Source organism: Osmerus eperlanus, chromosome 20, assembly GCF_963692335.1.
Source record: "Osmerus eperlanus chromosome 20, fOsmEpe2.1, whole genome shotgun sequence".
Lineage (NCBI taxonomy): Eukaryota > Metazoa > Chordata > Actinopteri > Osmeriformes > Osmeridae > Osmerus > Osmerus eperlanus.
In genome coordinates this window covers 9,207,170-9,223,821 of record NC_085037.1, presented here as the reverse complement: position 1 = coordinate 9,223,821, position 16,652 = coordinate 9,207,170, and the positions used below count along the sequence as shown (strand labels likewise).

The 16,652-nt window shown below is 45.4% G+C and overlaps 3 protein-coding genes across 5 annotated transcripts; 1 reads left to right on the top strand and 2 right to left on the bottom strand.

Moving 5' to 3' along the window:
- Positions 1–47: 47 nt before the first annotated feature.
- Positions 48–4,880, bottom strand: pygo2 (pygopus homolog 2 (Drosophila)). 2 transcript variants are annotated; one of them, XM_062487257.1, is made up of 4 exons: positions 4,402–4,877; positions 3,635–3,785; positions 3,129–3,178; positions 48–2,922 (listed from the first exon to the last, which is right to left on the bottom strand). In XM_062487257.1, the coding sequence occupies exons 2-4, from the start codon at positions 3,690–3,692 to the stop codon at positions 1,306–1,308; spliced, it is 1,725 nt and encodes a 574-aa protein (XP_062343241.1). In that variant the 5' UTR covers positions 3,693–3,785; positions 4,402–4,877; the 3' UTR covers positions 48–1,305. The 2 variants fall into 2 exon arrangements, with proteins under 2 accessions (XP_062343241.1, XP_062343242.1); XM_062487258.1 differs by lacking the exon at positions 3,635–3,785 and having other exon boundaries at positions 4,402–4,880.
- A 449-nt stretch (positions 4,881–5,329) lies between these two features.
- On the top strand, positions 5,330–11,976 carry LOC134006762 (SH2 domain-containing adapter protein E-like). Its single transcript, XM_062445775.1, has 6 exons — positions 5,330–6,478; positions 7,931–8,057; positions 8,869–9,120; positions 9,249–9,462; positions 9,628–9,747; positions 9,942–11,976. The coding sequence occupies exons 1-6, from the start codon at positions 5,984–5,986 to the stop codon at positions 10,123–10,125; spliced, it is 1,392 nt and encodes a 463-aa protein (XP_062301759.1). The 5' UTR covers positions 5,330–5,983; the 3' UTR covers positions 10,126–11,976.
- A 2,216-nt stretch (positions 11,977–14,192) lies between these two features.
- On the bottom strand, positions 14,193–16,402 carry s100s (S100 calcium binding protein S). Of its 2 annotated transcripts, none has more exons than XM_062487154.1 (3): positions 16,345–16,402; positions 14,595–14,748; positions 14,193–14,403 (listed from the first exon to the last, which is right to left on the bottom strand). In XM_062487154.1, exons 2-3 carry the CDS (start codon positions 14,745–14,747, stop codon positions 14,206–14,208), a joined length of 351 nt encoding a protein of 116 aa, XP_062343138.1. In that variant the 5' UTR covers position 14,748; positions 16,345–16,402; the 3' UTR covers positions 14,193–14,205. The 2 variants fall into 2 exon arrangements, with proteins under 2 accessions (XP_062343138.1, XP_062343137.1); XM_062487153.1 differs by lacking the exon at positions 16,345–16,402 and adding an exon at positions 15,087–15,134.
- Between the last annotated feature and the right edge of the window lie 250 nt (positions 16,403–16,652).

Here is a 16,652-nt window from a genome sequence, read left to right as displayed (position 1 = left end):
AATTATAACGCGTCGCGACTAATAATCATTTTTATGACAACACAAAATAGGTTAGTGGGTTTACAGTACCCGATTTTAATACCACAATAAGCAACAAATAAAAACGGACAAGGAACAGTACAAAAAATTCTCTTTACTTCAGAGTTCAGTACCTTCCCCTTTCCCCACCCCGTGTGGGAATGGTCCCTCCATATTCCATTAGAGGGCGATGTAGAGCACATTTAACAGCACAAATACCGTACAAAACAAAGGAACGGCTGAGAAAAGGCAACTTGGACAGAAATATAAAAAAAAAAAAAAAAAAAAAAAAGTTACAAACATCTGCCATGACAGAAATATGAAAATTGATATTATTTTCGTTCAGTTATTTGGTCTACTTCAAGGCCTCTAACAGAGACCAAATAAAAACAAAAACAGATCGGACATGTTTACTGCATTGATTCACATGCAACCCCAAAGACTACACACATCCGATATGACATGTAACTACTTGCTATGCCAACACCATCCAAAAGCACTGATATCACAATTTCTGTGCACAGCGAAGAGATATAAAAACAGTTGAATCAATGTATAAAACCATTAAGTCCATCAACAAAACCAAAGACTCAAAAGAAAGTTCCATTTCATTCTGTTCATTGGTTTAAATTCTCCAGCATTCCACAATGGACGGAGGCATGTTTTGGGCGAATGTTCAGGCTGAATATTTATTTACACATATCCTTGTGGTGATATTCTTCTCTCAGGGATGTGGGAGGTGAGAGACAAGTCTGGTACACAAAGAGGTGGTGGGGATATCATGGGTCTCCTTTGGATTCAACAGATCAGAATGGGTCAGAACCGGTTTCAGAGGAGTGTTTGTGTATGTGTGTGTGTGTGTGTAGTTGGTTGTGGTGATCACACATTCTCCTTACGTGAGTTATTCAAGTCAGTCAAGTCAGTCATGTTCCAGTCAGTGCGTGGTCGCTGTGCTGTCAGATAAGTGTGTGAGGTAGTGTGTTGATGTCAGTGCTTTGCTGGTCGGCAGACACAATGTCTAAATTAGGATCCAGGAGTGGACATCAGTTACACGATTAACTCAAAACAGGGAGGAGGTGGTCGTTCAGTCCAAAGGAGTCACTAAAAGTGCTATACATTAGCATGAGAGTGTACTGTGTGAGTACAGTGAGAAAGTCCAGTAAGCAGTTGGTTGGTAGAAGTAAATGTCTCTTCCCTTCCATAGCATTGGTAGAAGTAAATGTCTCTTCCCTTCCATTGCATTGCATCCCCCTCTCTGGTGCCCTATCCCACCTCACCCTCTGTTCCTCAGCCTTCATTAGCTGCAACTAACTGGCCGAGGCCCTGGCGGACATACACAGCCTGGATCTCCTTGGTCTTGAGACAGAAGTCACAAGCCCAGACGGCGGCACTTTCCCGGGTCAGCAACCCATACGCCGGCTCCGTCAGACCCGTACAGTCGCGGTGGAACCAACGCTGGCATGACGCCTCACATAAGATGGCATCCTGATCGTCATGCACCTCCGACAAGCAAAAGCCGCAAGGGAACACCATCCCTGAGCCACCCAGCTTTCCAGGGCCAGAGCCTGGGCCAATGGAGGGGGCAGCGGGGCCGGGGGGCAATGGGGACTGGGTGTTCGGGGTGGAGGTGGAGTTGGAGGGAGGGTTTGGGTTGCTACCTGGAGTATTCCCCCCACTGTTGTTTGTCATGTTGTTCTGGGTAGAGTTGGGGGGGGCATTGGACATTGGGCCTCCACCTAGAGTGTTGTTCTGCTGGTTGTAGGGGGCAGAGCCTGGAACAGAGTTGGGAGGAGTAGGCTGTTGCTGTGATTGGTTGTTGGAGTTGTTGGCAGAGTTCGGTGGCTGGAGCTGATTGGGTGGTGGTTGCTGGGGTTGGGAGCCATTCAGTGGGCCCGTAGGTGAGGAGTTGGGGTTGGGCTGGGACGGAGCTGAAGACGGCTGGCCAGGGGTGTTGGGGTTGGGCTGCTGGACGTCCGGGTGGCCAGGGAAACTGGGCTGGGGAGGGCCAGAGTTAGGGGGGGGTCCAGAGTTGTTGTTAGGAGGGGGGCCGTTGGGATTCATGTTAGGCTGCTGCTGCTGGGGAGGCCCGGGCTGGGGTCCACCACCAAAATTCTTTCCCTCCTCGTTCCCTGGGGGACTGGGGCCAGGGTAAGGCCCATCTTGCGAAGGAGGAAACTGTCCTTGAGGAGGTAACCCCGAGAGCCCTCCCACCATGTTTCCACCAGGGCCAACCCCCATGCCGCCCATCATGTTCATTCCACCAGACATCCCCCCCATGGGATTCATGGGGCCATGAGGGGGTCCCCTGGGGCCTCCACCACCAGGCAAGGGGGGGCTGTTGAAGGGATGCCCTCCCTGCCCATGCTGTTGCTGAGGGGGCATTCCAAAACGGGGGTGTGGTGGTCCACCTCCTCCGGGACCAGGCCCCCCCATACCTCCAGGGGATAGCATGGGGTTGAACCCTGGTCCGGGGTGCATGGGCGGACTGAAGTTGGGGGGCATGTTGAACTGTGCCGGACCCCCTGGGGGGAACCCTCCTCCGCCCCCACCTCCTCCACCCCCTGGTCCACCAAAGCCAGGCATACCTCCAAAGCCCAACTGGTGGTGTGGTCCAGCGTTGGGTGGCGGAGGGCCAAAGGGTGGTCTGCGTCCGGGCTGCCCGCCTCCTGGTCCTCCAGGGCCTCCCATGAAGCCCATGCCTCCACCCATTCTCCCTCCACCTCCATACCCACCTCCACCACCTGCCCCTGGGCTGGGAAGGAACGGACCTCCTCCTGGACCACCCCCCCCTCCTGGTCTTGATGGAGGGCCAAAGTCATCGTCAAATGGGTTGGACGCCACTAAGTGGTCTACCATAGGGGTAGGTGGGGGCGCAAACTCAGAGAGGTGGGAGAATGCTGCCCCCTGAAAGAGGGGAAAAAGGGAAAGCATAAGAAACAGCACATCTCATAATGTAGTAGAGTGCTTGTTTTAAAGGGTAGATATGTGCCTTAGGGACAGTGAGGCTAGTACAGGAAGACACAGGTTTTCAACTGTTTCAACTGATAGTCCTCGTCAAACATCTTTACATTATGTAGGAATGTGTCCAGGTTGCTCAAGGCAGCCTTTACCTGAGTGTTGGTTTTTCTCTTTTTTTTCTCTGGGCTTTTCATTTGTGAACCTGCAAACGGGAAAATGGCTAAATTAGAGAGAATAATTAAATGGAAATATTAAATGACTGACACAAATCGGACAGGTTATGGGCTGTGTTAAAGGTTTAGTGGTAGAAAATATAGGGCATGGGATTAGTTTTTCGAACTGGCAAGAGACTGACATTTAGAATTTAACGCCGAATTCCCATAACCGTTGTTCAAGTCTGATGGAAGTACAACATTATAGACCAGGCCAGGCAAGAGAGCCTTGAAAATTGGACTTGTGAAAACTTTAAGAGCCGAATTTAGAGCAAGAAAGACATAAACCCCCAGATAAACCCAGGGGTATGCAAAAAGACATACAAGTGTTGGCACGGGGACAGACAGTCGTGAAGTTTACACACGTGGGGAAAGGATGAGATTGAGGAGCCAACGTAGCTATGACTGCTCGTTCAGATCTGACACGGAGACGAACTAGTGCCTACCTTTGCCTCGTTTTCCTTGACCTTGTCCCGCCAGTAGTCTCCCCGATTCGGCAGCCATTAATATGACTGTCGGTGCGGTGCCATGTCACCGTTCATATACAAGAATTTTTTTTTAAATGGACCGGCACAGTCTGGAGAATTTGTAGCCGGGCTGTGTCACCAGACGGAGTCAAAGAACAGGGTTCGGATGAGGAATCAACGTGGTATGTGCTATGAGCCCTTGCAGAATTATTGGGTATCGGCAGGGTGGGTAGCTGGCTAGCTACCAACCTTTCGCCACGCTGACTGTCACGCCGGGGTTTGGTGATCAACAAGCCTGTTCATCTTGCAACTTGAACACCGAGCTATGCCCGGGTGACACACAACTAGAGTGCTGAATGAAACTGGTCACGGGCTAGATAACTCGCTTGTTGGCTACCTTGTGTTTGCCAGTGTGCATGCAAGTTGCACTCCCCCTCCTCCCTCTAAAAATGATCACTTACAGATGTGTAGCCTACGCTAGCCACGTTACCCACACAAGCTAGACTTGAGTAGCAGGTTAGCTAGCTAACTAATTAGATACCTAAACCTGCAGCATGCAAATGGGTAGTCAGCGAGCAACAAATAGTTAATTAGCTCATAAACCTTAGTAAACTTTGGTCAGTAGACTTGATTCGTCTCTTTTGTGACTAGTTAGTAAATGACAGAAAAATAATTGGTATTGTGAAACGTTGCTAGCTAGCTATCACTAGCTAGCATGCTAGCTAGCTCTCTGGAGGCAACTATACCCTTTATCCGTTGCTTGCTCTGTTGTCCGTTAAATTGGGGCCCTCCGGTGTGTCATTGTCGATAAACCAGTCCTCGCACAGTACAACCCTTTAGTTGCAATACAGCATACAATTATAATTCGTATAGATACGCTAATTTTGTCATATTAATCACGGCCTACTGTCGCCGCTGGACAAAGAGGGACAGGCAGTAGTGTAGCAAGTGAAGTGGATTCTTCAAATGATTCGCAGTCAAATCTTTTTAGTGAACCGAATGAGCTGAATTGTATTTCCCAGTCGTGTGAACTACTGATGGTTAGAAGGACTCAATTCAATTTAGTGATTCGAATTGCACATCAGCAATGAAGAAACGCGAACCAGGGACGTTTGCAATTTGTAAGAACTATGGGGGTGTCATAAATATAAATTCAACTTGTGTATTGCCTGCTTCAATGGTATGCAAACAGATTCAAGGTTAGTCCTAAAATAATACATATTTTGATTAAATTGTAAGAATTTAAAGCTTAAATCTCCACTGTACTTCGTTTTTTCTTTTGCGTTTCAACAGTCAAACCTTTTCCACTGGTCGTGGAGTAGTCTATTTTAGAACCGACTACTTTCAAACGCTGCCACCCGCAGCAAATCTCCTTTCAGATAAAAAAAAAAAAAAAAGATATGGAAAATGCAAGATTTGACATAAATATTGTCATTTTCGGTACTAGGCATTTAATTACCCACGTTTTAAATGACCTATAGCCTACTGATGAAAGAAACAAATAAAATAAATTGAATACAATTATAATAAATATGATGGATTAATTAATTGATAGACTCTTTAAAGTGTCAGCATGAATCGTTAAATAGTTTCCAAAAGACCATCTTTAGCCACAGCCTTTAGTAAAGAGCAGACCCCCAAAATCACCGCCCCCTATAAATGAATCCCCCCACCCTTGTTTCTCAGCCGCTCTATTTCTGAGAGATCACTGAGACACACTGTAGCCCACGGATTGGATACTGGGAATGGGACCTCTAAGAACCAAGACCAACTTTCTATTATTTCGAGTCTTCCCAATCCGAAGACACATTTTTATCCAAAGAGAATAATTAATCTGCTGAATGGAAAAGGGAACTGTCCAAAGGAAATCACAAATGGGATAAAGTAGGGATTTTTCTTTTTCGTCTAACTAGGTCTCGGCAGTCATTTAGCCTAATGTTTTTGTAAATAGGCCTAATTTGATTTGTTTAGAATTTCTGACCATAAATTGTCACAGGTAGGGTATTCATATAATGTCCTAAAGAAAACAGATCGAATAGCCTAAATTAACATGATGATGGCATTTCCATCAAATGCAAATATTGTTTGTTATATTTTGACAACAATTTAGTAGTTGTATAATGAAATCTTTCTCCGGATGGAAAATAACCAAAGAATCCTTGTAGCCTACATAGATCACAAAGAACCTGAGAAACCTTTAGTATTATAGCCTAAGCAACGGAAGTCTATTGTGTAAGAATATTTCTAAAGGTGCGTCTCTGGGGTCTCCGTGCATGGCGCTAAAAGGTGTTGAAGCAAATAGGTTTTCGGCTTTCTACAATAGTTACAATGGCAAAGTGGTTCAAAGACTTTCCCATCAATTTGAAGAACGGTACCGACAGGATCCGCTCTGCCTCTGAATCAGGGTCCCAGTCACGAACCAAAGCGGGGCTGGTAGCTGGCACCAAGGCAACTAGCTCAAAAGGTAGTCTGCGCAAAAACTCGGGCACAGATAACGGCGGTGGAGGAAGTGGAGTTGGCTCTTTATTGTCTGGAAGAAATCGAAAAAATTCTGCCATCGAATTGGGAAGAAATGGCACACCAGGTTCGATAAAAGACGGCAAAGTTTGGGATAGTCTTATTCCAGGGAAGAGTCGAAAAAATTCCAAAGCCGAGATGGTGTTTGAGGAACACCGGCCCAAAAGTGCAAGTTCTGCTAATGCCTACATCAGTCGCCTGATAAAAGTAGACAAACAGGACAAGAGTCCAAACTTCAACAATGGTACCACCTGTCAAGTGATATCTGAGACAGAGAAAGGACAGACCCAGTACAAAGCAGAGACGGTAAGAAGTTGGGAAATGCTAATCTATTTATTCTCACGCTTTGTATTGGTTATGTCTTATGTCTTCATCCGCAATATGCGGATGAATTGGTCAATGGTCAGTGAACAACACAGCTAAACATTATGTTGCCTGGTGTATTTACCTCATACCTGTAGGTTAATATGACTAAGTCCTCCCTCTGTAAAACTTCCAACCCTCAAACCTGAGTGAAGAAGGAATCTGTAGAAGCTATGTTTTGCTTGAAGGCTACTTGCATGCTTTGCCCTGATAAGTAAGTGTCTAGTAAAATTGTATTCTGCCCAGAAATAGAATGTAGTGTCATCAATATTGTTGACACTGAAAAGTAAATTAACGTTGAAAGCCCTGAAAGTTTATATTTTTTTTCAGCTCTCTCTCCTCTTTGTCTCTGGTTCCCATTGTGTTCACTCCTCCCTGTCTGTCTCTATCTTTCTTTCCTTTCCTCTCTAATCTCCCCCCCCCCCCCCCCCCATGAATATAAAGCCAATGTATGGCTGGACTAACCTATATAAATCCTAAACTCCCTCCCCTATCTTTCCTGGCCCAGTGTTCCTCCCCTCTCACCTCTCCACCTCATCCCCCTCTTTACTGGCATTCAACCCCCGGTGAGGGCTATCATGTTATAAAAAGCATTGTGTCATCGGAGACTTGGGCGCAAACCCAAGTCCCCTCTGGCACCACTTTGAAAAAAAAGAAAGAGAAAAGTCAGTGAGACAACGTAGCAATATGGTGTGAAGAAAGCCATATAAAAGAAAGCAGGTGAAATAGAGAGTTGAGAGTATTATGTTTCTATGGCTTGTTTACAGGCCTGTGTTCACCTGTTGTTGGCAGTGGCAGTCTGTTGCAAAAACATTGAAGGGTTTCAGCTTTTAGAGGACCCAGGTGTGTATTGTGTGTATCACTCAGATGCATGTGTTTAGCATCCAGGGGAAATGATTCAAGGCCGTCTTTAGCATTAGAGGGCCTTTCAATAGTTTAGTTGGCAAGAAAACAAAAAGTGGAGAGAGAGAAATGAGAATATGTAAAGAATCACTGTAAAGATTGTCTTCTGGCATGGAGATAAACTACAACGTTTATGACAGTGATACGTCTTTACAGTCAAGCGTGAATGCCTCTGAAGATCTGGCAGCACTTAGCAGAGAGGTGTTAGTAATGACAAAGAGAAGCAATAATGAAGACAATGGCTTTAGTACAAAGCTGGAGCCCTTGTAAAGGGACCGGTAACAGGAGAACTGCCGGTTAATCAATTACTTTGAAGAAGTTATTGTTATACTCTCGGTGTCTGTGGAAAAGCACAGCATCATGCAACTGCCCGGTCACTTAACCAATCACTGATTTTGGTTAACTCACCTGTCCTTCAATTACTGACAACCTCATACCTTTTAAAGCAGTGAATACCAGTCATCAACCATAATCAAGTTTTGTTGGTCTCAGGTGATCATACTGGAGGACTATGCAGATCCCTTTGACGCCCAGAAGACCAGGGAGCAGAGAGTGGCAGAGAGAGAGGGCGAGAACGATGGCTACATGGAGCCGTATGATGCCCAGCAGATGATAACAGGTGAGCGGACACAGCAACAGTCGGAGACTGTTCCCAGTATAGTTGGAAAGATTACTGAATAAATTGAAGTCACTCCCCCTAGGCTGTAGCACTGTACCCCATGGGGTTGCCACAGCAACTGTGTTGTGCTAGGACAATGGGTGCAGTTTCCTGTCTCGACTTCCTTTTTCCTGTCTCTGTTTCCTGGTACTATTCTATGAAAAGGAAGTTGGCTCTCATTGACTCCCCCCGACTCCCATCCCTCAGACCAAGGCCCTACATGGCCCCCCATATTGGCAGGCCTTAGACCATTTCTCACAACTTCCCCGCATCCAGGAAGACAACTGGTCAGTCATCCAATCACGTGCTCCCTTGACCTTTAATTTCGTCATGCCATTGTTTTACCCAAAGTGGTAACACAAAAGCATGCTGTGACGGTGAACATGGTTGTAGCACTCTAATTCACTAGACTTCACCTACGTTTCTTTCACTACATTTCCTCAGGGAGGTCCAGTCTGTAGTTCTAATGTTATTTGACTGTTCTTATTTATATAATGTGTAATACTGTACACATCAAATGGATGACTCCGGAATACCATAGAGGCCACTGATGCACACAGATTTTTAGGGAGGCAAACTAGTTCACAGTATTATCTTAACTTCAATACGTTATTTTTCCTGCTGTTGGATTGACAAGGAAAAAACAGGCCCTTGTGGGGCATCATTTTGTTTAATCTGATGAACAGTTAAAAAATAAATACAGCCCATAAGACTTTCTGTAAACTAGCCTAACCTAAACTGACATGTGAACCTCTCCTACTGTTCCCTTCAGAGATCAGACGAAGGGGCTCCAAGGACCTGCTAAAGATGTGTGTCCTGCTGGAGGGGGGCGAGGGGTCCACAGACGAGGACCGCCCTGCCGGGGCCACCCAGATCTATGACATCCCGTACGACGCTGGCACAGAGAGTGACGGAGGAAGTACCAAGACCCCCGTCACCCGTCCAGAGTTAGACCCCAGGCCCTCTGTGGAGTACGAACTGCCCTGGGAGTGGAAGAAGGAGCAGATAGTGAGGGCCCTGTCAGGTAGTTCAAGAGATTCTCCGTCCAGGCATTACAGCTAACACTTGCACCTTAGTTTGCATTTCTAGCTCACTCATCAATGTCAAAATCTTCAGCCTGTGAGCCTTACATAATCACACTGTCTCCTTCAGCTCAGTTTGACAGCGCTGAGCGCCACTCCCCAACCAAAGATGAGCCCCCCCACCCCACCCTAACGAGGCAGCCCCAGCAGCATCTACGACAAAAGAGCTGGAGCCAAAAGATCCTCAAGTCTTCCCCCACCCTGTCCCCCTCTTCTGCCCCCAGCCTCACTCCGGAGGGAGAGGGGAGCCGTGTTGACCCCATGCTACCCCTGGAGAAACAGAAGTGAGCATTGGAGACTGGTGCATACTAGGACAAAGAGGGCGAGGGGTGTTGAAGTGGCATTTTCGTTTTTTTGTCTTCTTGACGAGCAGACCTTTTTTTCATCTAACTCTTGTGCCAATTCCACCTCTCTCTCTTTTACTCTATCTCTCTCGGGTCTTCTATCAGCTGGTACCATGGCTGTGTGACACGCCAAGAAGTAGAATCTCTACTCCAGACCTGCAAAGAAGCTAGTTTCCTGGTCAGAAACAGTGAATCAGGAACAAGCAAGTACTCCATTGCCCTTAAGTGAGTCCTTTTGTGCTTGTCCCATGATAAGTCCATTTTCTTTTCTTCCCATGTTTACAACTATAGTTTATGTATGTGAACCCTCATGATATAGATCTTGATATAAAAATAAACAATGTCGACATGAGTTTTATTGTTCGTTTTTGCAAATGTTCACTGTTTCCCGGACCTCTGTGTTCTCGTCTCCTTCACAGGACGAGCCAGGGCTGTGTGCACATCATCGTGGCCCAGACCAAAGAGAACGGCTACACACTGGACCAGAGCAGCTGTGTGTTCTCCAGCATACCAGAGGTGGTGCACCACTATGGCGCCCAGAGGCTGCCTTTCACCGGAGCCGAGCACATGACCCTCCTGCACCCTGTGCCCCGCCCTCACTGACTGACCCCGCTCCGCACAGCGCCCTCGCCTCTTGGTCTGATTCTGACCTTCAGTCTCACTTAGGAAAAATAAATCTCTGGACAACCGAATGGCCCTCACAGGCCGTTAAAGCACAACCTGAGAGAGAGAGAGAGAGAGATGACCCTTTGACCCATCAAGATGAACGTCTTCACTCGTCTCCCTCTCTTGCTCAGCCTCTCTGTTGCTCATTCTCCTCTACCCTGTATATTTGTTGCCTCGCTGACCATTTTGGTCTTTCCCAGAGCTAAGAGCTGCTCTTCCATGCTGCCGGGCCATCTTATCCATTCACTTGCAGCTCATGCAAAACAGCTTGACGACTACTGTTTTGCATGTGTACATGGGAGTAGCTCTGTCCAGATGGCGTTTTGATTGCGCAAACATGGGGGAAAAAAGGGTTGGCCTGAAGAATGCTGCTGTTTATGATCCTCTAGCTCTCTCTGGTGGATGTGCTGGCTCACTGCACCAATTAGACAAAACTATATACTAAACTGTGGTGACTCAACAAGATGGGAGTTTCACACCATACCGAGTGAAGAACACACACAAAGACAGATGAACCTTGAAGTAGAAATCTTAAGTTATGGTCTTACGTTTAGAAGTTTAGAAGAGATATATAGTTTCAGATCCTTCTTTTTACTTTGTGGTTCTTTGTCTTTGGAGATACTGTGAAGAATGCTGTTTGTGTGTGTAGGCAATCTGCTCCATAATCCATAATGTCCTAATGCAAAAGTGCCTTATTTTTTTTAATAAGTTGGTATCTGAAATTTTTATTCTAGTAGAAACTCAAGCACAATATGATGATACATTTTTGCATTGTATTAGTGTATTAGTTCAGCCCCTGGTGCTATGGAAAATGACCAACCAAATGATATGTGCCAACTGGTAATTTGTATTACAATTGATGATTACTGTATGTAACCCTTGATTCTTGTCTGTTGGTGCATGCATGTTGATACCTACTGTTTAAGCATGGATGTGCTGGATAGCTGATTCGAATTAAAACACAATCCTGGATTATCCTCCAATTGATGTTTCCTTATTTTAGGCCACCTCTTGTCAGATGCAAGGTGGTATGGGTTATGTAAGGATTTTTGCTCAAGGAATAATAAGTGTTAGGCCACACATAATCCATCATTGTTTTTAAAGTATTAATACTGAGTACATATGTAATAAATGTAAAACACTAATATTTAATTCATATGTAACAATGCCTCAGAGCAGAATTATGGTGTGAATGTCATCCTGCTTCTGAAGTGTCTATGTTGCTGAAAAATTGATTACTTTGTCAGTATCGGGTGATTAGGTGGTTCATTAAATCTATCCGTGTTCCAGTAGCTTGCGTCGCCCACCGAAAGTCTATGTAATGCACTCTGGTTAAGAGTTCAAAGGATGGGGAATGAGTTTTGTAAGGGATTGAATTCAAAGCTGTGTGAGGTTCAATTTAGGTCCAGGACAAGGGAAGTGGCCAACTCCCTTAATGTGTACTTGAGGTAAACGCAGCACTAAAAATGGCTGAAGTGTGAGAGTGGTATCATTACACCAATGATACTTAGGGTGAAGGAAAAAACGAGGAACTGACACCATCCCTCTCTCCTTCCTCATCTTCTGTTTTGTCTTGTCTCTCCCCCTCTCTCTTACCTTCCTCACTCGATCACTGGTATCAGGCTCTGATCATCTGCTGTCATCAGGCTCCCCTTGAGTACTGAAGGACATTGTCTCGAAAGCTGAGTCAGGCTTAGGTCACAAGGTTGGAGGTATGTGGGTTTGGACCTGATGTCAGGGTGGGAAGCCAACATGCCAAGAGTTGCTTTATGCGATTCAGTGTTTGTCTTATTTTTGTCTAACCGCCAAGAGATGCAATAAAATTAGATGACAAACAAGTGACTATTGTTTTGTTTGTATCGTGGGTTCTTCAATAAACAAACCATGACTTGAAGAGAATGTTCTTTATATATCAGAATATATCATGTCTAGTATATGCAACAGGCTTACAACATGAAACATGCAACTTCGTGAATTAACCTCTAGTAACGCTCTGCGCATGCGCCATCTACAGATAACAGACTTGATGCTGTCGGTCTTCATGATCTCAAATTGAATAATCAATTATCCTATTTTTGGCGATGTCTGTGCCAAACGCGCACACACACACATACGTACACACGAACACACACATACACTCACACTGACACACACACACTGATATGACATAGTCCTCCCCAGCTTGTGTAACAGCACAGGGCCACCTGAGGAACGTGGCAGTTTGACATCTTGGTGTTGCTTGACCTGGCCGGTGGTAACCGAAGTGTCTTTGCTGCCATCCTTATCTGCTGCTTCTGTCTGTGTGTCCTGACATGGGCAGGCTCCGTGTCCTGCCCCTCCTTAGTTTACACTGCCTAGACCTGACAGGGGTGTCCCATTAAGTCAATCTGCTGGCGAGACCCTGGCCAAGGTCAAGTGTGTTTTCTAGATTGAGGTGTTTGTAAGAGGCGTGGCATCATTCGTTTCAACGTTTAGTTTCTCTGTGTGTAATAAAGTATTGGTGTGAATTATTAATTATTAAATTAATCATTCACATGATCCCAGAACACCAAACAAAATATGTATCATGTTGCTTTCTGACATGATTAATCTCAGATGACATCACTCTACACCTTGTTTGTAACAGCTCATCTTAATTTCCATTCTGCATGCATTTGTTAAATGGTATGCTGGACTGTTTTACCAGGTTGACATGTTTGTGTCTTTTAATTCACACTACAAAAGACCAATAAAGTAGTGTAACCTCACAATTTACTCTCACCTTCACCTTAAAATGATGTTTGTTTTTGAATGAATGTTCTCTTCTTGTTCATAGGGCCCTGGAGCTCAACCTGTCGCTGAGGTTTTGAACCTTCCAATCACTTAGCTCCTCTCAACGTCACGCGCTGTCGGCAAAGGAATGAGGATGACTAACTCTGCCAGGAAGAGGCAGGTCTATGACTCGCCAATCATTTTGCATACTTTCAGTCAACTGAGTGTGGTACAAGCCAATAAGAGTGGTGCATTCTATTTGACTGACAGACTGGGGCTCGCAACGATCTGAGCATGTGCATTCCTCTGTAATTGTACTTCTGCATTGCCCTCCAAGCTAGTTAACTCATGTACTCCAAATGTTTCACTCTCAAGATCACATGCAAATTGTGCTCCTCCCTGGTTCTTTTCTGCCTTTCCAAGTTCAACATCTGGGTCAACTTAACTCGGGGGGAACAGGTTTTGATATTGTTGGCAGGATGCGTGTGCTGGAGCATTTAACTCTGTGGGAATCCCCACTCCAAACATCCTCACACACACATGGATGCTTGCACACACACGCCATACACACCGACAAACACACATACATTGTTGTTTTGGACAAAGACAATACAACAGAGTATTGATTTAGGTCTGGTTAAATGTAATGTTTAATATGTTGAAGAACACAGCAGTTATTACCAAAAAGATTACAAAATAGTTGCAAAGAAAGAGATAAATGATATTCATATGGTCAACACTGAATACATATTAACTTGATTTGACGCCCAGAAAGTCTTTCATGTGAAAGAGATGTTAAACCATTGTCATTTAATTTCCTTTGATCTATCTTAATTCTTCACTTTCACCAACCCATTGCACAATTTGTCTGAATATACAACACATCATCTGAGTAGATACATTTGGTCTTCTAAAGGGACAATCCTCACTCATACCCTGAATAAAGTAACAATCATCTACACAAGAACTGTGTCAGTGATTCCGTGTCTGTGCTAGGAAATACGTTTGCAGACAATGGGAACACACAGCTCCTTCTGAATATCCACATGACACTAAATCATCCCTTTCCTTCTACACAGGAATGACCCCCATCCCTAATCTTTCCTTCTACATCAAGACATTGCGTGATACCACCCTCTCGTTGACCCTGCATCCCAACTTTCCTTTCTTCAACAGTTCATTGCCCTCCATCCATTTTCCATCCATCTCCTCCCTCCCTCCCTCTGGCCCCACCCCCACCCCTCCCTCCCTCCCTCCCCCGCCGCCTCACTCCTTCTTCTCCCCCTCTGTTGTCGCAGCCGTGCCTGCCGGTTTTTCGTCCTGCTTGAACTCCAGGAAGAAGTCGTTGCAGGCGACAGTCAGCGCCCCCATGAGGATGATAAACTCAGTGAAGTCCACCTCTCCGTCATTGTTGGCGTCCAGGTCATTCATCACCTTCTCTACCCCGTCATTATCTTTAGCGTTCTGGTGGGTGGGGGTGAGGGAGGGAGGGGGAGGTTAGGGTAAGAATGTCAGATATTTTCAGCGTTTGTGTGTGCCTGTGACTGCACGGGTGCATGTCTGGTCGGCACGGTCGGTATACGAGTGCATGTTTGTGCATGTGTGTGACGTGTGTGTTTGTGCAAATGTGAAATGTGTGTGTGCTCTCCTCTTACCCCTAGGTAACTCCCCAGCTCCTCTGTTAATAGCTCCCTCAGCTCACCCCTGCTCAGAGTATACTTGTCCCCCTCCTTCCCTGAATACTTGTGGAAGGTCTTGATCAACATCTGCATGGCACTCTCCAGGTTGGTAGTGGGCTCCTTGGACATGCTAAAGGGGTGGAAGGGGTTGGGGGGGGGGGCGGGAGAGGTCATAGATCAGACTCTGTAGTAGGATGCTCGCTCCAGTCCCAACCGCATGTGCGATCACATGACAGACAGGGATGAAGCCACCTCCCAGATAGAAGGACAGAGACATGCCTGGCGGATGGAAGGAAAGGGTAGAGTCCCAGTTTACTACAAAGGTCAGATGACAGATAGGAGGCTATGGCCGGCCCCACAGGGGGCTGCTGTTTGTGTGTATTGTATGTAACCTTGGTTTGATACTGGAAAGATTTTGAGGTTGAAAAGGGACAGGGCGGGCTTTTGAAAAGCAACAGTCTTACACACATTGTGTCCGGCATCTTGAATCTTCTTGAGCTGGTTTTCGTGGAGAGACTGTGCACACATAGACACAGATAGGTCATTGTCAACGACACTGACTCACATAGATAGTATCCTAAGGTGAAAGACCTGTGCATTGAGAAACGTTTCAGAATCACTTCTCTACTGTTACAGTATTCCAATTTCAATTTTGTTCTTTTTACTTTTAGTTTGTAAAATTCTCGAGTTTGGAATATCCTATCTACCTATGTTGGCCATGTAACAGTGAATCCCAACGGTGGGGTGGAAACCACAAGTGAAACATGAAACTGTTAAAATGTAGATCAACTACCGAGTCATCTCAAACAAGAACAGGGAGACAAGTATCCTGAGGTGCCCTTACACACACACTGGTGCACACGCACACACACACACACACACACACACACACTGGTGCACAGGCACCACACTCACACACACACAACCACACACACACACAGTGATATTCAATAATACGATAAATTTAACATTGACGTATTTGTGATTCTTGTTATAGAAATAATGAATTGGCTGATTTCAGTACTGTAGTTACATGTTTATCATGGAACATTCCAGAAGTGATGATAAAGGATTGAGAAGAGAACACAAGCGAAGAAAAGAGAAGAGATTAGAAGAGAAAAGGAGAGAAAAGGAGAGAAAACAAGAGAAAACAAGAGAAGAAGAGAAACAATTGACTGGAAAATCAGTAGGGGTCAGTTGTCACAATGACCGACACAATACAAAAGGATACCATGGTGACCAAAATGTTGACTGTATTAAATATTGCATAGGATACTGAGGAGTGCACTTTTTCAGTGCTTTAGGTCCTAAAGTCTTCCTTATTAAGAAAACTATTGACAGCATTCACCCTCACATAGACAATTGACCATTAGAATGTATACCTTTGTATATAAAACATAACAAAATAGTAGTAACTTATCTATTTTGATGTTGATTGGCAGTTGCAAATCAGCCTGATCAATGATTATCTACAGCATCTAAAACTCATCTGTCCTATACAAACCTTTTGACTTGTCAAACTACAACAAACTATGTTCATTCAACATCTCCTATTGCTCTGTATCCTAATATATTTCGCTATCTTTACATCCAAAAACCCTCTCTACTTTTCCTCCACAAGGCATACCTGTTAAAACATGTGTTCGGTTGATCCAAGCATGCAGTCAGTTATCAGATACAGGAGAAAGGGACTGAGTGTCTCTCTCCTCCAGGCTGTCCGTCTTACCTGAATGCTGATGGAGGGCCTCCTTTGTTTCTGACGAAGAGGGAGATTGAGATAGAGCCAAGGGGAAGACGGATGGGGAGAGAGTCTGACAGCAGCTTAAATATCACCTGTCCCCCCCCATCCCCCCTCCATCCTCCACCCCCTCCCTCACCTACCTACGTACGTTACCTGCTTCTGTTTCTCTCTCCATCCTCTCCGCTTCCTGCCTCCTCCCTCTTACCTTAGACGCCTGTAAAAATACACACTCGCACACAGACACACACATGCGCACGGAGACACACACACACACCAGGAGACCACAGAACAGT